The following is a 23,233-nucleotide window of genomic DNA, read 5'->3' as shown; positions in this document are numbered from 1 at the left end:
TCCAAGAGCAAGGTCCCGAATTTGATCCCCAGTACCAAAAGGAAACAAACAAACAAAAAAGGAAGTTAAAGCCAGCAGTCAGGAGGGTGAGGCAGGAGGATCACTGTGAATTCAAGGCCAGCTTGGAGTATACAGTGAGTTCAAAGCCAGTCTGAACCTTATAGTGAGCTCCTGTGTCAAAAAACAAACAAAAAAGCAAGTTAAAGCCAGGTATGTGACATGTGCCTATCATCTAAGCCACTGAGGCTGAGGAAGGAGGATTGCAAGGTCCAGGTCAGCCTGATCAACTGAGCATGAACATGTCCCAGATAGAAAAAAGGCTGAGCTGAGGATGTAGCTCAATTATAGGGTGGTCCTGGGTTCAAACCCAGCACCCAGCACCCACACCCACACTCACGCTCACATACACACAGAAGAAAGCAAGTTATACATTTAACTTTTTATACAATGTTGTCTTTGTTTATACTTACTAAGAAACACACGTTGCTATTTAAGACAATATTATGTCTTTCTGTGTATTTCCATCGCCTGAATTTCTATGCCTTCAATAAGTATTGCTTTGGTAATAACAAAAAAAAAAGGCTATCATAGTCTTTTTTTTATTGGTAACAGGGATCGAACTTGGGTCCTTGTGCTTGCTCAGCAGGCAGCGAAACCACTGAGCTAAATCCCTGACCCTATTATAGTCTTAAAAGAGGCATACAATCTCAAAGCCACAGAAAAAGTTTCATTAAAAAAAAGAATGCTGGGCCAGGGATTTAGCTCAGTGGTTTCACCGCCTGCTTCGCAAGCGCAAGGACCCAAGTTCAATCCCCGGTCCAAAACAAAAAAATGCTGGGTGTGGAGGCACATGCCTGTAATCCCAGCATTTGGGAAGCTAAAGCAGGAGCACTGCTGTGAGTTCAAGGCCAGTCAGGGATACCTAGTGAAGACTGTCTCAAAAACAAAACAAAAAACAAAGAAAACAAAAAAATGATCCCTGTGTCCAGATGATTAGTCTTAACTGTCCAGGTATTGAAGCATCCAAAAAGAGTTGAGCTAAAACATAATTTTGAGAATCTACATGTATGTTTCTACTCTATGTTCCATTATTTAACATTTTCCCAGCAGGAGACTAAATAAAGGCAGAATATGAGGGAGATTGGTGAAGGAATTATTAATGGGACTTAAAGAGTTTTTCATGGCATTGAGGATGGAATCCAGGGCTTCCTGCATACAGGGCAAGTGCTCTGCCACTGAGACAGCCCTCCCCTCCAAAAGCTTGCTCTAAGCCAACCTACTGAACAGAAGCACTTTTCCATGCTGCCAAGTGAGCTCATTCCACCACCAAGGCAGTTAAGTCAAGACTCATTTTTGTAGTACTAGGGCTTGGACCCAGGGCCTCAGGCATGCTAAGCACTGCACTCTGCATGTATCCATCCTACCACCAAGCTACATTCCCCAGCCCATTTTTAAAAATTTACTTTGAGTCAGGGTCTCACTGAATTGCCCAGGCCAGTCTCCTACTCTTTTTTTGTTGTTATTTTTTGGAAATAGGATCTCACTATGTAGTTCAGGCTGGCCTTGAACTCACTAGGTAGCCCAGGCTGGCTTCAAACTCTTGCCTCAGCCTCAGGCTGGTCTCCATCTCTTGATCCTCCTGTTTAGCTAGGAGGATGCACCACACCACACCACACCATACTGGCAAAAATCTCTTCTTGGGCCAGGGATTTAGTTCAGTGGTTTCACCCCCTGTTGTGCCAGTGCAAGGACCCAAGTTCGATCCCCGGTACCAAAAAAAAAAAAAATCTCTTCTTGCTTGCAGACTTCAGTTCCATCCAGATATGTAATCTGTATATTAAATAATAAATGTGTAGCGCTTTAAAACCCCCAACAACTGGTTTTTCTTACTTAATGTGTAAAGATGGGTCTTCTTATCAGTAAAATAGGTCTTCAGATCTGCATCCGGCCTCTTGGCATGCTTTTCTTCATATACACCTGTCTTGGGGTTTTTATGGCGGAAAATGAAGTGTAATTTATAGTCCTCTCCACATTTATCTGGACCAAACATAATCGTATAGGGGGTCTTGTCGTGAAATTGATCCTTCAAAAACAAAGACGGATTACATTTCAGTGGCACTAGTCAACATATTCAAAAGCAACCTTTCAAAAGTATATGATACTTCCTCTTCTAAAGCTCTAAATAAATTAGCCACAATTAAAGGCAAAGCTGATTGTGTTGTAAGGTTTTAGATACCACTAAAAAGGAGTAACTAGTAATCATCAGAAAAAATCTTTTCTTTTTTTTTGGTACCAGCGGGGGGGGGGGGGGGGGATCATCTCGGGTCCCTGTGCTTGCACAGCAGGTGGCGAAACCACCGAGCTAAATCCCCGGCCATTATCAGAAAACTTATAATACATTTGCATGCTTGGGCAGGGGATTTAGCTGGTGCCACCCCCTACCTGGCAAGCAAAAGGTCCTGAGTTTGATCCCCAGTAAACCCCCCCCAAAATAAATAAATACATTTGCATGCTTTTTTAAAAACAAAGTAATACAGGGGCCGAGGATTTAGCTCAGTGGTACCGCCACCTGCCGTGCAAGCACAAGGTCCCAAGTTTGATCCCTGGTACCAAAAAACAATAAAACAAAGTAATACAGGGCTGGGTATTTAGCTCAGTGGTGCCTCTAACTGCCTCGCAAGTGCAAGGTCCTGAGTTTGATCCCTGGAACCAAAAAAATAAAAAGTAATGTATGTACTTAACTGCTTCCCCCTCCCCTCCCAGTACGAAGGATTGAACCTAGGGCCTTTGCACTGAACCACATTCCCAGTCCTTTTTATTTTTTGAGACAGTCTTGCTAAGTCACTAAGTTGCCCAAGGCTGGAACGTAGGATTCCTCCTCCCTCAGCCTCCCAAAGTTCTGGGACTATATAGGGATGCACTACTATACCCAGCTTACTTACTGCCTCTTTCATAAATTTAAAACCATAAATTACACAGAACAAAAATAACAGACAAGATAAAAATATAGTAACAGCTTTAAAAGTAATATTTCAAATAAAAAGCAACTTAGTATCAGAAGCAATATTGCTAACCCTCCAAAAGGTTTCAGCAGCAGAGGAGTTGACCTTTATTTTCATAGATCTTACAATTTTTCTATCCTTTTTAAGATTCTTTAAAAAAAAATTTATGAATGGTCAGCTACATTAAACAACAACAACAACAACAAAAAAGTACCCACCAAGTTGAGTTCTGGTGTTTTGGAGAGCAGTTTCACATATGCACCGCCACATTCTATCCCGTTTTGGAAATTAACCTCGTACCTAATTCCAGAAAGACAAGCAGAAAACCCTATGGTATTTTAGAAGAACAAATCTTGCAATGTTTTCCCCGATCCTGGCCATGTTTTATCACAGGTCATATACTTTAAGAATGATTCCACCTTCTACTGCTTCTAGATGGTTAATCAATCCCACAAAGCTAAGTAAAATTAATTAAATAAATTTTTGCAAAATCCAGACATTCATTTACTATCAGGAAGATGAATGACCAGTTGTTTCAAATATTCTAATGAGCAGGAAAAAAATGCTTCAAAATGCTTGAATTCACTTAAATAACCCTATTATAATTTATATAATGTGATAAACTTTTCAAATAGAGTAATGGTATTTATTTTCTTTCAATAAAATAAAAATTTCTAAGATTACCACTTCAAAATAGCTTTTATCAATTAAGCATTTCACTTACTGAACAATGAGAGGCCTGGTATCAAATCCAAAGGGCTTGTTCAGTTTAGCAGAGATGGCGTGGTGCTTGGCCCGGGACATCAACACCAGTCCTTTATCTCCTGGAAGTTTTGTTTCCTTCATCTCATCTACCTCCCACTTTCCTACAAGACAACACAACAGAGCTCTCCATTCCTTCATAGCATCTCTGCAGGTCTTTTAAATGGTAAAAACTAAACTCAAAGTACACCATCCTAATGAATTTTTAACATATTTCATTTACCTATGAAAGTTCAGTTATTAGTATTAAATGTGTATATTTGAAAAATAGGATACAATATTTTAAAAATACATTGTATCTTTTATACCATTCCCAGTTAAAAGACCTTCCATTTCCTTGTTTTTGTATTTTGAGACAAGGTCTCATTATGCAGAGTTCAGGCTCACTTTGAACTCACCATGTAGCCCAGGCTGGCCTTGAACTTGTAGTGATCCTCCTGCCTCAGCCTCCTGAGTGCTAAGATTACAGGCACATGACACCATGCCTGGGCTCAAAACTTTCCATTTTTAAAATGAGGCACAAGGTGATTAAATAGGTTGAGCCCTATCACATTAAAGCCAACACAAAGATGGCACAATTCCCAAGGGAAAAATCTTAAACTATGCCTCCTTTTAAATAAAGTGGGGTTTGGGGTTTTTTTTCCGGGTACTGAGGATTAAACCTAGGGCTTCACACTGAGCTACATCCCCAACCCTTTTCATTTAATCTTTTTTCTTTTGTTTTGTTTTTTGAGATAGAGTCTTGCTATGTAGCTCAGGCTGGCCTTGACCTCACTATGTAAGCCAGGTTGGCTGGGAAGTTGGGGCAGTCCTCCTGCCGCAGCCTTCCAAGTGCTGGGACTACAGCTGTGCACCACCACGCTCAACCTTTTCTTTTTTCTTTTTGAGATAAACTACTAATTGCTAAACTGCTAAATTGCTCAGGTTGGGTTCAATTTGTGATGCTCTTGTCTCAGCCTCCCAAGTGCTGAGATTACAGGCATGCAAACCACCCCCAGCTGAAGCAGTCCTAAGTGATAACACGGAGAAAACATGCCCCTCGCTGTGCTGTTATATCTGGACCACATGGGATTCTCACCATCATATTTGGCAATTTCATCATCCGTGTCATCCTTCTTGGCTTTGGATAAAATCCACCTATAATCAGGACAAGACTCAAAATTAAGATTTAAATGACAGTTGAACTATGAAAAGAAACAGTACAAATGCTTAGAAAAAAGCAGGATACAGCCTGGTTTCTTAGCCTAGTCTGCCACTCTTCTTTCAACTTTTATATCTGTCACACAGGTAGTGATATTACATTGTATTTAACTCACAAACCTAGAAGAAAAAAATACCAACCCCATAAGATAATTCTACGTTTTTTTTAAGGACTTGAAAGAAAAAGGTTTCCAAAACAACAAAATTGAGGGTAAAAAGGGAAAAGGAAAGGAATAGACACAATAAGTTACAGGTTCCAAAAGACTATTTTCCTGAATGGATACGAACACTGGAGAAAGAAGAGCTAGACATTTCACCTGATAACATGCTATCCAAAAGGGGTCTGCTGTTCCACCTTATTTACATGATGTTTGCCTCTTACGATTTTTCTCCCTACAAAAGAAAGCACTTACCCTGACAAAGATCCTCTGTCAAAGGAATCAGCAAAATAAACTTCTCCTGTTGGAACTGGAGCTTTGTAGGTAACCTGTGTTAAACATAAAAATGAATTAACAATATTTTTAGCAACATTCCTGTCTTAGAATTTATTTTCTTGGCTTGATTTTAATTGTCACATTTTCACAGCAGGTCCTTGAATTCAATATATAGCAAGCCTACCTAGGAGGATCACTTGGGTATTTTGGTAAACTTTGCTTTTCCACTGAAAAGGATCCAAATGCCAGGCACTGTAGCACATGTTTGTAATCCCAGCACTGGGGAGGCTGAGTCAGGAGGCTCTCACTATGAGTTTGAGGCCAGACTGGGCTACATAGTGAGATCAAGGCCAACCTGCACTACTTAGTGAGACAGTCTCAAAACAAAACACTAAAAATTTTTAAAAATGGGGGCTGGGGATGTAGCTCAGAGGTTCCACCGCCTGCCTCGCAAGCACAAGGACCTGAGTTCGATCCCCGGTATCAAAAAAAAAATTATTTTTTAAATGAAAAGGATCCCGAATTATCTTCATCACTTCATCAGTCTTTATTTCATTCCATGTTGGGGGATTGAACCCAGGGCCTTGTGTATGCCAGGCAAATATTCTACCACTGAGCTACCCCACTAACCGTGTATCTTCATAACTTCAAGAGGTAAAAAGAGAGCTGGACGTGGCGAGCACACCTGTAATTCGAGCACTCAAGAGCCTGAGAAAGGAGGACTGCAAGTTCAAGCCCAGCCCAGAAAACTCTCAAAAAATTTTTTTAGAAGGGCTAGGGATACAACTCAGTGTGAAAGTCCTGGGTTCTCCAATAAATAAATAAAATTTTAAAATCAAACCTTTGGAAGGCCCGGGATTTGGCTCAGTGGTTCTGGCACCTGCCTCACAAGTGCAAGGTCCCGAGTTTGATCCCCGGTATCAAACAAACAAACAAACAAAAAATCAAACCTTTGGAGATGGAGGAGGAGTGCTGGTATCTGGTTTTGATTTTGAGTCATCCACCTCTTCAATGACATCATCAAGGTCATCCTCAATGTCGATCATATCATCATCATGTCCATCATGAGCCCGAACAACAGCAGTTCCAAGGACCAGTAAAACACACAGTAACCACTTCCCTTCCATGATCTACAAAAAGGGTAGTAAATTAAATGTGCTGCTCCTATTTTAAATTTCATATAAACCACTTATCCTTTCCTTCCCCTCACCCCAGTGAAAAATTAAGGCTTCCATGGGCTGGGGATTTAGCTCAATGGTTCTGTCTCCTGCTGCGCAAGCACAAAGTCCCGAGTTTGATCCCCGGTACCAAAAAAAAGAACAACAAAAAAAATTAAGGCTTCCAGCCAGGCATGATGGCACACCCCTGTGATCTCAGCACTTGGGAAGCTGAGGCAGGAAGACTGCTGTGAGTTGGAGGCCAGCCTGGGCTACATAGTAAGTTCAAAGGCAGCCTGAACAACGTAGTGAGACCCTGTCTCAAAACAAAAAAACAAATGGGCCGGGGATTTAGCTCAGTGGTTTCATCGCCTGCTGGGCAAGCGCAAGGACCCAAGTTCGATCCCTGGTACCAAACAAACAAACATAAATAAATAAATAAAATTAAGGCTTCCAAATCAAAGAGCTAAAAGAAACTCTTAAGGAAAGTGAGCCCAAAAAGATTAAGGGGTTTTCCTAACAATCAGGTAGATTTTTTCTGATACCGGGGATTGAACTCGGGTCCTTGTGCTTGCGGGGGCAGGCACCAGAACCACTGAGCTAAATTCCCAGCCCAAACTTGGAGCAGCTGTGTCCCCAGGACTTCTTTTTTTTTTTTTTTTGGTACAGGCGATCAAACTCAGGACCTTGCGCTTGTGAGGTAAGCAACAGAACCACTGAGCTAAGTCCCTGGCCCCAATCGGGTAAAGATTTGACTTCATGCAGGCCTGTAATCCCAGCTACTTAGGAGGCTGAAGCAAGAGGATCAACAAGTCGGAGGCCAGTCTGGGCAACTAAGCAAGACCTTGTCTTAATTTTTAAAAAATAAAAGCACTCGGGGCTGGGGATTTAGCTCAGTGGTTTTGCTGCCTGCTGCGCTAGCGGCAAGGACCAGAGTTCAATCCCCGGCACCAAAAAAATAAATACATAAAAGCACTTGGGCCTCGGATTTAGCTCAGTGGTTCAGCCATCTGCCTCGCAAGCAAAAGGTCCCAAGTTCGATTGCTTCCTGGTACCAAAAAAACAAAAACCTCCATCTGTAAAAGTCATCAAGTGTATATAACCTCTTTTCTAATCGGGGCTTCAGGGTTCCACAGCAAAATATTAAACCAAAGCCCAGCCACTCATAGCAATCTTCTACGCACTGGGGCCCTGAGTTATCTACATTGGGCTGTCTGGGTGGTAAGTGGGCCCTCTCCAAGGACCACAGATCTAAGAAATAAGCACTGAGTCACATGGACGTACAGCACAGTCTGGTAGTGGGCAGATTCTGTTTTGAGGCCCAAAAGACAGGGCCAAGAGGTTGGTAAAGAAATAAGTAGATGATACACAACTGCAAGTGCAAAACACACGCATGTACATACACAACACAGGGCACAGAGTAGCCTTTATTTTTTATTACCTCTGTCCACCCAATCAACCCTCACCTTTCCTGTTTCTGTACTGCTAGTACCAGGGTACCAATGGCCTATATTACTACTGGCTTCATTTCTTACTCTCTGCAGCCATCCTACACTCAAGTAACAGGTTTGTCACCTGTTGTGGCTGCACCTGGATGTCCCCCAAAGCCTCATGCAGTCTTTTTCAAAGGTAGCTGAGTCTGGAATGTGTGATGCTAGGGTTAAGGGTTTTGTGTGATCACAAAACCACCATTTGTTGAGTGATGGGTTTGGCACCACCCTAATCCCCGTAGTCTGAATAAGAGAAAAGGTGCAGAAAGACATTGTTAAGGTTCCTTGTTGGTTTTTTTGTGTTCTGCTCCCATAAACTGTTGCCCCTCTGCAACCCTGCCTTGGAGCCTGCTGATTATGGATTGAAACCTCTACAAACTGTAAGTCAAATAAACCTGTCCCCTTCAACTTTGGGTGTCATGTATTCTGTCTCAGCAACAAGAGAAAAGCAACTAACAATCAACCTGATACTTTTTCTTGCAAAACTCTGTGCCCTCTAGGTACCAGAGTGCTTTACCTCAGAATGCTCTACATGGTATTCCCAAGAAACCCTCACTCACCCCAGTCAAGACACTTCCCACTTCTTTCATGCACACCGAGGTTCATTGTTCATTTTTGCTTTCTGCTCTAAGGAGGCATGCCACAAACCAAACCAAACCAAACCAAACCAAACAAACCCTAAAACGCATGAAAGTCAGCTGTAGCAGCACATGCCTGTAGTCCCAGCACTTGTGAATGGAGGCAAGAAGATCACTGCAAATTCAAAGGCAGCCTATGCTATATAGTGAGTTTAAGGCCAACCTGAACTACACAGCATGATCCTGTCTCAAAAAAAAAAAAACCCCAAAATCATCACCATAACAATAAAATAAAATCCATGTAAATATTGTTTTCTTTTGAAAGACAAACTGTGGACTATGCTGTTTTCCTGGCCAATTACTTCTGGCCAGTGGTTTGCTTTCTTTGCTGACTATAATTCCTTTCCATGTTCTAAAACCAGCAAAAACCATAATTTCAACTAAAAGCCACTATGATAAAAACATTGTAAAAACACTGAAGTCTAGAGACAGGCATAGTGACACACATCTGTAGTCCCAGCACTTGGGAAGGCTAGAGCAGGAGGATCACCATGAGTTCGAGGCCAGCCTGAACTACACAGCAGGACCCTGTCTCAAAATAAAAAGTTTGAAAACTTTTTAAAAATGTCTTCAGGGCTAGGGTTGTAGCTCAGTGTCAGAACATGTGCCTAGAAGCCTCAAGACCCTAAGTTTCATCCCCAGCATTGCCAAAAAAACCCCATCAAATTTTACTAAAAATGTACTCAGGCATATTGTTCAACAGTCACCAAGTCTTGATAGGGAAAAGAAGTTAGAAATCCTGTGTATTGTGGATGGGATTATAAAATATTGACTGCTATGGAAGTTACCCCACTTTTGAGTGTGTAGGCAAAATAACTGAAAGCAGGGTCTCAAAGATATATACCTGCTCGCTCACATTCACAGGAGCACTATTCACAACAGCCAAGAGGCCAAAGCAACCCAAATGTGCACTAATGGAAGAATCAATAAACAAAATAAGGCACATACATACAAGGGACTACTGTTCAGTCCTGAAGGACATCCTGTCACATGTGATCACAAGGGTGCCCTTTGAAGACACTATGCTAAGGAAAACAAAGCAGTTACGAAAGGTCAAAATACTACCTCACTGCACTACATGAAGTATCTCTAACAGTTAAATACAGATACAGAAAGCAAAATTGTAAACAGTCTGGGGGAAAGAGTAAAAGGCGTTTGTTGTTTAATGAGCACACAGTTGCAATTCTGCAAAATGAAAAGTTCTGAAGATCTGTTTCACAATAATAGAAATACGTGGGCTGGGGATTTAGCTCAGTGATGCCGCAGCCTGCCTCTCAAACACGAGGTCCTGAGTTCAATCCGCCGTACCAAAAAAAAAGGTAAAACAATCTGAGATTAGCACTTGCCTAGAATATATGAGGCCCCAGCATCACAAAAAGTAACATAAATGTGGAAAGGCTGTTGTTGCTAATTAAAGCACAAACCAACGAATTAAAGACTAGATATTGGTGCTGGAACAGTTTTTCAAGGAAAAGCTAAACAGAACGATGGTCCGCTGGACTAAGTACTTACCTTCAAAAAGGTAAAGCTTATTTTCTTCTACAATATTTAATTTGTTGAAGTATTGTTGTTGTTATTAGGGACTGAACAGCGCAGCCCACCACCAGCCTCCAATGTGCCTGTGTATGGAAACAGTCTTCAGTAGGTAAGGTTAGATGCAGTCTCAGGGACTAGCAGAGCTGGTCTGCGTGGAGGAGGAGGATCAGGACAGACACAAGCACAGGGCAAAGGCCGTGTGTAGACACAGGCAGGGTGGCAAGTCAGGAAGACCCGACAGAAGGCCTGCCTGACAGCAGCCTCATCCTGGTCTTATGCCAGGCATCTGGAGCTGTGAGAAAGCCATCCGGGCAGAGTAAGACCACTGTCTTCAAGTGATTTTTGTCTGGGGTGCTTTTATGTTTTTTGTAGTACCTGGGGATGAATTCAGAGCCCTTCCATTAAGCTACATCCCTAACTCCTGTATTTTTGAGACAGGGTCTCACTAAGTCACTAAATTCCCCAGGCTGGGGCTGAACTTGTGATCCTCCTGCTACCATGCCTCATGAGGCCTGGTTTTTAAATCTGATAAAGTAGGACAGTTCGTCCCAAATTTGAGTAGGCATCAAGATCGCCTTGGAGGGAGGGGCTGTTAAAATAGATTACTAGTGGCCAGGGATTTAGCTCAGTGATTCCACCGCCTGCCTCACAAGCACAAGGTCCTGAGTTCCATCCCTGGTACCAAAAAAAAAAAAAAAAAAAATAGATTCCTGGGCTCATCTCTGAAGTTATGACTCCAGGCTGGGCTGGACTGGGACTGGTTTGATGGGATTTTAATTAATTTCTAACAAGTTCCAAGGGGATAGTAAGGCTGCTGGCCCAAGAACCACTTTTTTTTTTTTTTTTTTTTTTGGTACCGGGGATCAACTCAGGACCTTGCACTTGCGAGGTAGGCACCTGAACCACTGAGCTAAATCCCTGGCCCTCAGGAACGACTTTGAGAATCACTGACTAGGGTTTATGAATAATTTGTGTTTGCTGTCCAGTTTATAAAATATTTTCATACATTATTTCATGTAAACCTTGTATGAGGTATTAGTCTCATTTTCTTTTACACCTTAGGAACTAAGACTTAGTCCTTAATGAGTGAAACTCATTAGGACAACCAATAAGCATATCCAAGAATCCAAATTCCGGATTTCTACTGCACTAGACAACATGGAACTGTGTGGTTTCACACGGAGATGCAACAGAGACAGAGCACAGGAAGCCTCACTAGAAAATAGCAGCAAAGTAAATGATCCAGAACAGGGCAGCATCACAGATCTGATGACCCAGAGCAGGAACCAAGGGACTGAAGGGGACACAGGCTCATGGGGGAAGCAGAACTACCTGCCCCAATGGAAGGGAAAGAGCTCTTCAGTCAGGCAGAGGATGTCTCCATGCTCCAGGGAATGCACTCCTCTCCCACCACTTTTCCTGCACCCAGAGCTACAGAGCTGGACTTTGTGTGTTCACAGGGCCCAGAGGGCTGTGAAGGCAGCAGGAAACACCGCCGCCAAACTGCGCCAGTCCTTCTCACATCTGCACACTGGGAGCGTCCGCCACAGCCAATTTTTGGTGTGACGTTTCAACTACAATGCACCAATACTCTCAAGAAAACACCAGTTAGCAGATCTATTTTAGTTCTAACAGCCACTACTGAGCTGGTCTGTTTTCTAAATATTGTTAGAGATGTGTCCACATTTGCAAACAATTCAAAACAATGCATTTTAAGGTGATCTTAATTCTCCCCATAATGAATGAAAATCAGACATTAATGCAACAATCCTTACTACACCTACTACTTATACCAAAAGTGGTCCAAGACGTAGTACTTATATTCACCAACTGAGTGGAAATGTAAAAAGGATATTGTGCTACATGTTTTCTAAAAAAATGGGAGAACCCAGGCATGGTGGCACATGCCTGAAATCCCCGAATTCTAGGAGGCTGAGGCAGGAGAATTCTAAATCTGAGCCACCCTTGGCAGCTTAAGAGGTCCTGTCTCCAAATATCCCTTGAAAAAAAAGTTGGTGACCTTGAGTCTGGCAATGAGTTTTTCATACAACATTAAAAACTCTGTATGTTTAAGAAAAATTGCTAAGTTTATCCTGTATATTAAATTTAAAACTTTACCCCGTGAAGATACAAGAGAATTAAAAGACAATCACAAACTAAAAAGCCTGGCATGGTAGTACACATCGGTAATCCTGGCACTTGGAGGATTGCCGTGAGTTCAAGGCCACCCTGCACTACACAGCAAGACCTTGTCACAAAACCCCCTAAAAAGAAAATATTTTTGAAAAGATGTATCTAGTGAAGGACTTGTTTTAAAGTACACAAAAACCTCAAACTTAAAAATAAGAAAATCCAATTAAAAGATGAACAGGACAAAAAAAAAAAAAAAAAGTGAACAGAAAGGGCCAGGGATTTGGCTCAGTGGTTTTGCTGCCTGCCTGGCAAGTGCAAGGTCCTAAGTTTGATCCCTGGTACCAAAAAAAAAGAGAACAAAAGTTGGGGTGTAGCTGTGATGGAGCAGGAGCTTAATGCTCATGAGGCCCTTGGTTCAGTCATCACCATCAAAAACAAAAACATGGAAGCACTAAAAGTTCCTTCAACAGGTGAGCGGATAAACAGACTGTAATACATCCACACAATGAAATACTGTTCAGCAACTGAAAAAAAATGAGCACTCAAGCCAGAAACAGACACAGGTGAATTTTAAATGCATTTTTTTTTTTTTTTGTACTGGGATCAAACTCAGGACCCTGCGCTTTCAAGGCAGGCGCTGGAACCACTGAGCTAAATCCCTGGCCCCTTTAAATGCATACTGATAAGTATAAAAGACAGTCTGCAAAAATGACAAGCTGTATTATCCCAAATATATGACATTCTGAAAAAGGAAAAACTATAGACAGTAAAAAGGACGGGTTGCCAGGGTTTTGGGGAGGCGCAACAGGTGAAATATAGAAAAAATGTTTAAGGCAATGCAACTGTTCTTTTTTTTTTTTGGTAGTGGTTCTTCCACTGGAAGAAAGATAGCCTTTTCTTTTGGTACTGGGGATCGAACTCAGGGACCTTGGACTTGTGAGGCAGGCAGCGGAACCACTGAGCTAAATCCCTGACCCTTCCAGCACATTATTTTATTTTATTTTGGTACCAGCATTTAGCTCAGTGGTTTCACTGCCTGCCTCGCAAGAGCAAGGTCTGAGTTCAATCCCCAGTACTAAATAAATAAATAAATAGTGCTCCATGTGTAAATACTAGTTTCTCCAGTGTGAGAAACTGAAAGTGTGAATAAGGACTAAAAGGTATAACAGATAATGTGAAACAGGAAGAAAAGGGACAAAGGGGAAGGGGAGGTGGGAGGGGTAGGGGAAAGGAGAGAAGGGAATGAAATTAATATGAGAAAATGAAAACATGGCAACAAAGTCTTTGTAAGTAGGAGGGATGGAGGGGTTGAAGGGAGGAGGGCAGGGGAAGGGGGAAAAATAAGAACCAAGAGATTATGTAAAGGTGCAAATTTACAGAAAGAATGGCTGCTATCAAGGAATCAACCAATAACCAATGCTGGTGGGGCTGTGGGGAAAAGAAACCATGCTCCACTGTTGGTGGGAGTGCAGACTGGGGCAACCACTGTGAAAATCAGTGTGATTTCTCAAAAAAACTAAAACTAGAGGTCCCATTTAACCCAGCTATTCCTCTTCTTGGTATCTTCCCAAAAGAATTAAAACCATCATACCACAGCAATATATGCACATCCATGTTTATAGTGGCACAGCTTGTAATAGCTAAATCTTGGAAACAGCCCAATTGCCCATCAACCAATAAGTGGATAAAGATGTGTTTTGTGGGGGCTGGGGATTTAGCTCAGTGGCACAGCACCTGCCTCACAAACACAAGGTCCTGAGTTCAATCCCTGGTATGGTTTTTTTTTGTTTGGTTGTTTTTGGTACTGGGGATCACACTCAAGACCTCATGCTTCCAGGTAGGTGCTATGCCGCTGAGCTAAATCTTCTGCCCAAAAAATGTTTTTTTTTAATACAGTGGAGTGCTACTCTGACATAAAGGATGAGCTTCAGACCTTTTTTTTTTTTTCTTTTTTTTGGTACCACCGAACTTGGCACCTTGTGCCTTCAAGGCAGGCAGTGGCACTGAGCTAAATCTCCGGCCCAAGACCATTTATAGCTAAATGGATGGACCTTGAGACCATACTCTCAGTGAAATAAACCGCACACGTGTTTAAATACCGCATTTTCTCTGGTGTGAGAAACAGAAAGGAAAGGGGGGCTTGTGGGGAAAATGGGACAAAATTAAAATAAAATTTATTTCAAAAATTTTAAGTTTTGTGGGTTTTAGACATCTGAGATAGTCTAATAATCTTCACAAGAACCTTACACCCCTCTTTTACATATAAGACAATTAAAATAAATTATATTAATTTGTCCAAAGTCATAGCTAGAGATATGTTTATGAGCTGAAACTCAAGTCACAATCCTTGGTGAGCTACTTAATAACTTGTTATTTCTTTTTTTTTTTTGGTACCGGGGATCGAACTCAGGTCCTTGTGCTTGCACAGCAGGCAGCGAAACCACTGAGCTAAATCCCTGGCCCAATAACTTGTTATCTTGGCTCAATTACTAAATTCTGGGCCTCAATTTCTTTATCTATAAAATGATAATAGTGCTACCCTTTAGGGTTCACGTATAAATAAAATGCAAGTAAAACTTAAACATTTAAGGGAGGAAAAGACACAGCACCCCGAGTGTTGGTCAATGAAAATGTGTAACCCTTTTTTTTTGAGACAGGGTCTCAATATGTACTTCAGGCTAGCCTTGAACTCAAGGCGATCTTCCTGCCTCTCTTCCCAAGTGCTGGCATTACAGGTGTGCACCACCATGACTGGCTGGATATCCCTTTAAAAATAGATCTATATTGCCTTATTTACATAGTTTGGATTGTATTTTCATTGACAGGAACATTAAAATAATTTTCCATAGTAGTTTTTAAATAAACTAAGTAGGTTTAGGATGTGAATACTCAAAATATGCTAAATTTCTTTAAAATTTTTAATTTTACAACTCACAGTTAAGCTTAATTTAAAAGTATTTTTGTTGCCTCACAAGCACAAGATCCTGAGTTCGATCCCCAGTACCACCAAAAAAAAAAAAAAGTTTTTGTGGTTTTTTTTTTTACCATAATTAGGCATTCACTCAGAACTTACCTGCTAAGTTTTACAGTAAGCTATGTAGATTAAATCAATGCTTAGGCACGTCTATGATTTCCTAGGCACTATGAGCTGCCAATTCTATTTGCACTGTTCATTACAATTTTCAAAATAGTTTCCTATCCACCAGGTGAGGCATACGGAGAGACTATCATTCCTATTTTAAAAGCTGGGCTCCAAAGGGGCACTTAAGCTAGGTACCACACTGAGCCCACAACTGAAGTCTCAGAAACCTGCATTTGTATGCGTCAACTGTCACTTCATTCCCTTAAACTATCTACAAGCAAGGTGAACCCTAACTCAAAAGATCCAGTGTGAATGCCAAAACTGCAGCAGCTTCTGTCAAAACATTTGGGAGGCCTTGTGGCCCCTGGAAGATACTGAGCTAACTGAACTGTTGGGTTAAGATAGTAGTAAGGTGGGGGGAGCAGAGATGCTGACATCCATTTTCAGACAAGTTAGACAATTTCTGTTGGGCAATGCCTGTACCTCTCTGTTCACTCAGAGCCTTCCTACGGTCCAGTGACCTAGCTTGTTTGTGCACTCTGGCTGGTATAAAACAGAACTCCCACAGATTTTTACTTCTGCTCTAAGTTTAATTCTAGCAGATATACAACATGAAATTGACTCTACTCATGACCCTCAAATACCGGTGGAAAAGATCTAGATATAAAAGGATTGTACGGTTCAATACAATGCTTCCTCTTAAAAAATTTTTACAAACACTTTATTTTTAAAACTAAGCAACTCTTTCCATTTCCTAAATTGGAGGCAGAGACTGACTGCGGTTCACCTTTGTCCTCTTCAGCTCCACAGCAATCACTACGGTCATCCCCCAGCAGTCAATTAACAAGGTCCAGCTTTAGTCCCGCCACCGTGAACGTGACTTCAGGGCCTGAGAAACGGGATTTACCCAACTCAAAGACTAGGACATCAGTATAGTGGACCAAGGCATCATAATTTATTACAGTAATTACTTACTGGGTAGTTACTAGAGAGCAGGCCTCTCTGTCCTACTCCATACACGTCTTTATTTAAGCCTCACAAGACCACCATTATATTTATTACTGGCTGAGGCAAAGAAGTAAGGAAACTGCTAGATTCAGTTAGCAACAAACGACCACCTCGGCGCTCGCGGCTCGGCGCGGCCCGGTCCCGCCGGGGCCTGGCCCGACTGGGGGCTTCCGGGCTTTGCCCGCCGCGGCGCCGGGATCCGCGGGCGCCCGCTCCTCACCCACAAGCAGGCGCTGCGGCGGGGGAGCGAGGCCGCCACCGCCGCGCGTTCTGGAACATTCCCGGCTCCTCTCGCGCCCGCTCGGGGTCCCCGCCTCCCTCCGACCCCGCTCGCCGCTCCCACGCCTTCTCCCCAGCAAGGCCCGACCCCTGCAGACCTCGGCGGGCTCCGCGCGCCGCAGGCCCGGGCAGCCCTGAGGCACCGTCCTGGGAAAGCGCCGCGACCCCAGAGGTCAACCGAGGCCCGGACACCTGCCACGCCTCCCGGGCCGAGCCTGGCTCCCGGCGCTGGGCCTGCGCTCGGCCGCGCCCCTCACGCGCGGTCACTCGGCCCGGCCCCCGAAAGCCGGCCAGACCCCTCGGCACGGCCACGCCCGGCCCCTTCGCCCGCGCCGAGCGCCCAGGCCCCCAGGCTCCTCAGCTGCAGACGTCGGGCAGGCCTCTCTCGTCTCACCTCAGCCTCCAGGGAGCACCGGCGGTGCCCGCGCCTTCTCCCACCCAACACCTGGCCCCGCGCTGCAGTGGAGACAGCGGCCCAGGTGGCCAGACCGTCACGTGCCGCAGAACCAAGAGGCCTCGGGTACCGCGGCCTCCGCGCGACGAGCCCCACCGCACGAAGCCCGGCCCCGCGCCGGCCCCTCGCTCCTGAGTAGCTCGGGCTGGCGCCAGGTCCCGCCCCTCACGCAAACTTCGAGAGTCGGTTGGTCAGCGAGGTCATCGCTCTACACACCTTCCCATACGCCCCCTAGGGCTATTCTTCGTGGAGCGTGAGGATTGGTTGAGAGTGAGGCAGGAAGTGGCTGATGGTTGGGCAAAAGACAAGAGGGCGGGCCACGACTGGGATTCCGGGGCGCGCGCGTCTTGGGGCGGGGCGAGCTTGGGTGGCGCTCCCGCGCGCTGATTCCCCCTTGTTTTACTGCGTGCGAGCGCGACTTTTCCGTCTGACGGCTCCGGGCCCTCAAGTGCCTGAACCCCGCGCGAGAATTTGGTGCCTTCGCGGCAAGAGTGCATGGCAGAGAAATGAATGAAGGGGAGGGAGATCGGGTCACCCCTGGTGCGGCGAGCGCGGGTCTGCGGGTGCGCTGTGGCGCCAGGTTACTGCACAGTCATTGCGCCAGGCACAGGCCCTGCCACGCCGACCTCACCCGACACCGCTCGGTCCGGAGTAGACGGTCTGGGGCCGGACTCCGCATCTGTGATGTCGCCTGAAGATTAGACCACGGGACTTGAGAGAAGGGGTAGTGCGATGGGAAGATCTAAGATCTGCCTCCATTTTTGTAACCCGCACATTTTCTTTTACCAATACACTGAGAACCTCAGAAAGTGGAGGTAGCCCAGGTTTTTTCTAAGCTTGGGAGGTTCTGCTTTCTGCCTCCACTTGCATCGGTGCTACCGACGTGAGCACATTCTGCCCCCATTTGAAGACCCAAAAGCTCTAATGCCAGGGCTGGTTTATCACTGGTAATAAGGCCAGCTTGCTTCCTCCTGCACCTGAAAGAGGAAGCGATGGATCGGTGACGTGGGCAACACTCAGCCTCTAAATTTGAGCATTTTGCTTTCCTTAATTACCTGGAGAACTGGATATTCAAAGCAGAACAAAATTCTGAAGCAGGGTGTGGTGGATCAGGCCTACAGTCCCAGCTTTCATGGGAGGCCGAGCAGGAGGATTCCTTGAGCCCAGTAGTTGGGAGGCCAGCCTAGACAATATACTAAGACCCAGTCTCAAACATAAGTAAATATTATGGTCGAATGTGATGCCACAAGCTTGTAATTCCAGCACTCTGAGAGTTTGAGGCAGAAGGATCACAAGTTTGAGCACAGCCTTGATAATTTAGTGAAATCCTGTCAGTTTTTAAAGGCAGCTAGGGCCAGGAGTGGTGAGGCACCCCCATAATCCCAGCACTTGAGAGGCTGAGGTAGGATGATCACCTGGAATTACAGCACAGCCTGGGCTACACAGTGAGTCCCTGTCAAAAAGGCAAAGGTCAGGGGATTTAGCTCATTGGCGCTGCCCCCTGCCTCGAAAGCACAAGGTCTTGAGTCTCAGTCCCTGGTACAACCCCCCAAAAAATGCCAGGCGAGGTGGTGCACGCCTGTAATCCCAGTACTCAGGAGGCTGAGGCAGAAGGATTGCTGTGGGGCCGGGGATTTAGCTCAGTGGTTTCACCGCCTGCTGTGCAAGCACAAGGACTGGAGTTCAATCCCCGGTACCAAAAAAAACAACAGAAGGTTTGCTGTGAATTCGAGGTCACCCTGGGCTACACAGTGAGTTCAAGCCTAACCTGAAATATACAGTGAAATCCTGTCTCAAAAAAAAAAAAAACAAACCACAAATAAATAACCAGAAAAGGAATTGGAATGTATTTTGTACCTGTACGTCTCCACACAAGGAATGTAAATGTTTTGTTTTGTTTTGGAATTTAAATTTAGTAAACATGTACAAAAAAAAAAGGAAAGGGATCAAGGGATGAGGGTGGAGAGAGGGAGGGACGGGAAGGTGATGGAAAGTAGGAATTAAAATGTATTATGTAGATGTACCAATTCCACACAAAGACTGTAAACATTGTGTACTAATTAACTGCAAATGTGTATATATATATATATATACAGGCGGCTGGGGATGCAGCTCAGGGTGAAGGCCCTGGCTTCAATCCCCAATAATACACATACATACATACATACAAATTCTGGGTGCCTCAGGTTCAAAATAAGGAGCTTAAAAATAGTTAAGGGGGGCTGGGGATTTAGCTCTGGCGCTGCACCTGCCTCACAAGTGCAAGGTCCTGAGTTGGATCCTCGGTACTGGAAGAAAAGAAAGAAAAAGGTAGTTAAGGGAACAATATGTAAGCAAAACAACTATTCCAGAAAAGATGTTCAAAGATGATGGTACTTAAAAGAACTGAGTAGGTTTTGGAAGGTTTCTAGAATGGACAAGGCCAGCACTCAGGAGGCTGAGGCAGGAGGATCACCGAGAGTTTAGGGCCAGCCTGAGCTATAGTGAGTTCAAGGCCAGCCTGAACTACATAAAGAGACCCTGTCTCAAAAAAAAAAAAAAAAAAATGAAACTGAGGTCCAAACCCTGAAGAATGAGATCTTTTCTTGAGAATCACAAAGGCATTTTGAGGTATTAGTTTGTTAATAGAGATAACCAGAGCCCAGCATGTGCCAGTCTCAACTATGTGGAGACCGAAGCAGAAGGATCCCTTGAGCCCAGGAGTTCAGGGCCAACCTGGACAACACAGTGAGACCTTGTTTCAAAAAGAAAAGAGAAGGGCCGGGGATTTAGCTCAGTGGCTTTGTGCCTTCCTCGCAGGGTCAAGGTCCTGAGTTCAGTCCCCAGTACTGGAAAAAAAAAAAAGAACTATAGTTCTTAGATGTAGAAGGGATGGGATGTTGAATGTATTCTGACTTTATAATCTGCACAATGATTTTCAAAACAAATTATTTTTGTATGGGTTTTTTTTTTTGGTACTGGGACTCAAACTCAGGACCTTGTGCTTTCGAGGCAGGCGGCAGAACCACTAAGCTAAATCCCCAGCCCTCAAAACAAATTATTTATACAGTAAGTCTCCAACTTACAGAGTTCTGTTCCAGGAGAAGGTTCATAAATCAGATTCATTCACATTCTGACAAGTGAGTCTTATACAGTACACCTGTGAATTTATACAGTACATGTGTGAAAGTTCCCAACTGAAATATTCCTAAATCAGCGACTTATTGTATCCATTTTAAAACACACATGCCAGGCCAGGTGTGGTGATGCATGCCTATAACCCCTGCATTTGGGAGGCTGAAGCAGGAGGATTGAGCCGCATAGTGAGTTCAAGGCAAGCCTGGGCTATATAGTGAGACCCTGTCTCAAAAGAAACCAAGGGTGCTAGGGATGTAGCTCAGAGGTAGAGCACTTGCCTAGCATATGGGAAACTGGGTTCGATCCCCAGCACCACAAAAAAACAAAAACAAAAACAAAAAAAAATACATAAATATAAACAAAATAAAATACATATACCCTTTGACCTGACAATTCCATCTCAGGAATATATATCTTTACTATCTACCGACCATTGGTAAAATATAACCACTACATGTACAGTACTTGTATATAAATGCATTCACAGAATAAGTGTGTTGCTGCATTGTTTGTTAAAAAAAAAAAAATCCTGAACATGATCTAACTATCATAGAATCATGATTCAGAAGGAATTTTTTTAACTTTGTTTTTTCACAAAACTGAACCTAGAAATCTTTTTTTTTTGGTACCAGTGATCGAACTCGGGACCTTGCACTTTCGAGGCAGGTGGCAGAACCACTGAGCTAAATCCCCGGCAATGATTCAATAAACTATAAGATTGTGTACTGTTGGGAAGCATAAGTACTGAGAAGGAATGATTGCCAAGATTTTTTTTTTTTTAAATTTTTGAGACAGGGTCTCCTTATGTAGTTCACACTGGCTTTGAACTCACTATAGCCCAGGCTGGCCTGGAACTCATGGCAAGCCTCCTGCCTCAGGCTTCTGAGTGCTGAGATCACAGGCATGTGCCACTACACCCAGTTTCAATTTTTTTTTTTAAGGCAGTCTCATAAAACTGCCCAAACTGGGGCTGGGAATTTATCTCAGTGGCACTGTGCCTGGTTTGCAAGAGCAAAGTTTGATCCCCAGTACCAAAAACAAAAAACTGTTAAACAAACAAAAAAAAACTGCCCAAACTGGCCTCAAATTTACAATCCTCCCGCCTCAGCCTCCCCAGAACCTGGGTTTACAGATGTGCATCACAGTTCCCTGCACCACCCGCATCCTCCTTGGTGTGAAGGAGAGAGTGAACACACTAGCGGCAGCACCTGTCTCTCCCTGGGCCTTTCCTGCTGTTAGGCTGATAACGGCTGGTTTTCCACCACATAACTCTGGCATTGCCAAATCGACAGGACAGGCAAAAAAGGTGTGTTAATTGAAGTGAGAGTAAACATTTTGCATATTTCTTAACTATATATATTTCCTAGTGTTTGTCTTTTACAGTTTTGGGGGGAGTTTTTTGGTACCAGGGATTGAACTCGGGACCTTGTGCTTTCGAGGCAGGTGGCAGAGCCACTAAGCCAAATCCCTGGCCCCACACGGGTTATTTTTGTTTTGTTTTGTTTTTACACTGGCACTGGAACTCAGGGCCTCACACGCTAGGCAAGCTCTTTACCACTGAGGCGCCCCTCCAGCAGCCTCTGGACCAGGACATAGCTCATTGCCCATATCCCCCCACCTTCAAGAGTTTATAACTGGGGGCTCTTTTGGGCATTAGGAGCAGAAACATTGGCACTAACAAGGATCTAGGGGTGAGCAGGAACCCAGGGAGAGGAAGAGGAAGAGGAAGCGGAGCTGTGCTGCCCAGCCTCGCAGAGCCACCTGACACCTGCTCCCTCCTCCACCTGCCTTCCCTCTCCGAGCTGGCTCACTCTGCCTACAGCCTGCTCCCAGACTCATGGCTGCTTGGTGCAGTCCCATCTGGGGCTCTCCAGGTCCTGAGATCAGGTGTGTTCTCTCTGGGGAGGACCACAGCTTAGTGAGACCCTGTCTCAAAATACAGAGTAAGAAGACCTGGATGTGGCTCATCGGTGGACGGCTTGCCTCACATGTTCAGACCTGGGGTTCGATCACCGTACAAACAAAAGCGAGGAAATGTGAACCCATCCTGTGGTCCGGGGGAGGTCTGTCAGCGCCCTTCTTCCTCCTGTGGTGTGAACACACACCTCTCGTGGCCTGCTCTTCTGCCCCTTGTTCTGGATTTGGATCTCCTGGATCTTCAGCCTCTTAAAAAAAATCAACTTTATTGTACAGTTCCATGACTTTAAAAAGTGTACAGCATAGAACACATAACCACCATCACAGTGAAGGTACCAAATATTTCCATTGCCCTCAAAAGGCTCCTCTGATGTCCCTCCTGGGCCCAAACCCACATGTGGTGTTTTCTTCAGGACACCTACAATGACGTCCTTTTTACTGCCACCACCCTGGCCTTGCAATTCAACTCTGACACCCAATTCTACCCAGAGCCAGCATCAGACTCACAGGTAGAAGGGTTCGGCTCCAGCTGCTAGTGGGGTGCCAGGCAACCACATTTCCATCAAGCCCACTGCAAATTCATGTGAGAGTGTCCATGTGCCCCTCAGGTGCTGTGACGTGCTGGATAGAATGACTCACAGACCACAGCAACGTGCTCTACCCAGACCTGCTGTCCACCCTGGAGGATGGAACTCAGGAACAGCCTCCTGGAAGGTTTGGGAGGAGGGCTGGGAGGCGTGCTGGGGCTTCCGGGCCCTCCTGGCTCCTCAGCTGCTGAGCAGCCTGGATGCTGTCCACTAGGAGTCTGCACAGAAGAGCTGCTGTGGAGGAGCAATTGACACGGCCCCTGGTTCCAATTGAGAGGCTCTCTCCCCTTCTCCAGCTGGGTGGGCCGGTAGGTGGGGGTGAAGGTTGACAGTTCCAATGTTGGGTTATGCAGTTAGTCCTCTGGTCACCAGCCCCCAAAATGAAGCTGCCTGGGGTCCACCAGTCACCTCACTGGCATACACTGAGGCATGACTGG

The 23,233-nt window shown here is 44.5% G+C and overlaps 1 protein-coding gene across 4 annotated transcripts in view; it reads right to left on the bottom strand.

Annotated features, from left to right (window-relative positions):
* Positions 1 to 17,286, bottom strand: part of Canx (calnexin) — a 35,029-nt gene extending 17,743 nt beyond the window's left edge. The window contains exons 1-7 of one of the 4 annotated variants that reach the window (XM_087194636.1): positions 17,116 to 17,286; positions 6,349 to 6,528; positions 5,378 to 5,451; positions 4,843 to 4,901; positions 3,727 to 3,868; positions 3,221 to 3,302; positions 1,891 to 2,083 (exon numbers count right to left, since the gene is read on the bottom strand). In XM_087194636.1, the coding sequence (XP_087050762.1) occupies positions 1,891 to 2,083; positions 3,221 to 3,302; positions 3,727 to 3,868; positions 4,843 to 4,901; positions 5,378 to 5,451; positions 6,349 to 6,525 (727 nt within the window). In that variant the 5' untranslated portion in view covers positions 6,526 to 6,528; positions 17,116 to 17,286. Of the gene's footprint in view, positions 1 to 1,890; positions 2,084 to 3,220; positions 3,303 to 3,726; positions 3,869 to 4,842; positions 4,902 to 5,377; positions 5,452 to 6,348; positions 6,529 to 10,195; positions 10,298 to 16,221; positions 16,319 to 16,819; positions 16,896 to 17,115 lie in introns of those variants that run through there. The other 3 variants (XM_087194637.1, XM_087194635.1, XM_087194638.1) reach the window with 3 other exon arrangements.
* Between the last annotated feature and the right edge of the window lie 5,947 nt (positions 17,287 to 23,233).

Source organism: Heterocephalus glaber, unplaced genomic scaffold (assembly GCF_053883595.1).
Source record: "Heterocephalus glaber isolate CG9 unplaced genomic scaffold, H.glaber_assembly_v1.0 deba00001606, whole genome shotgun sequence".
NCBI lineage: Eukaryota > Metazoa > Chordata > Mammalia > Rodentia > Bathyergidae > Heterocephalus > Heterocephalus glaber.
The sequence above is the reverse complement of the archived record's forward strand: the minus strand, read 5'-3'. Positions and strand labels throughout refer to the sequence as shown.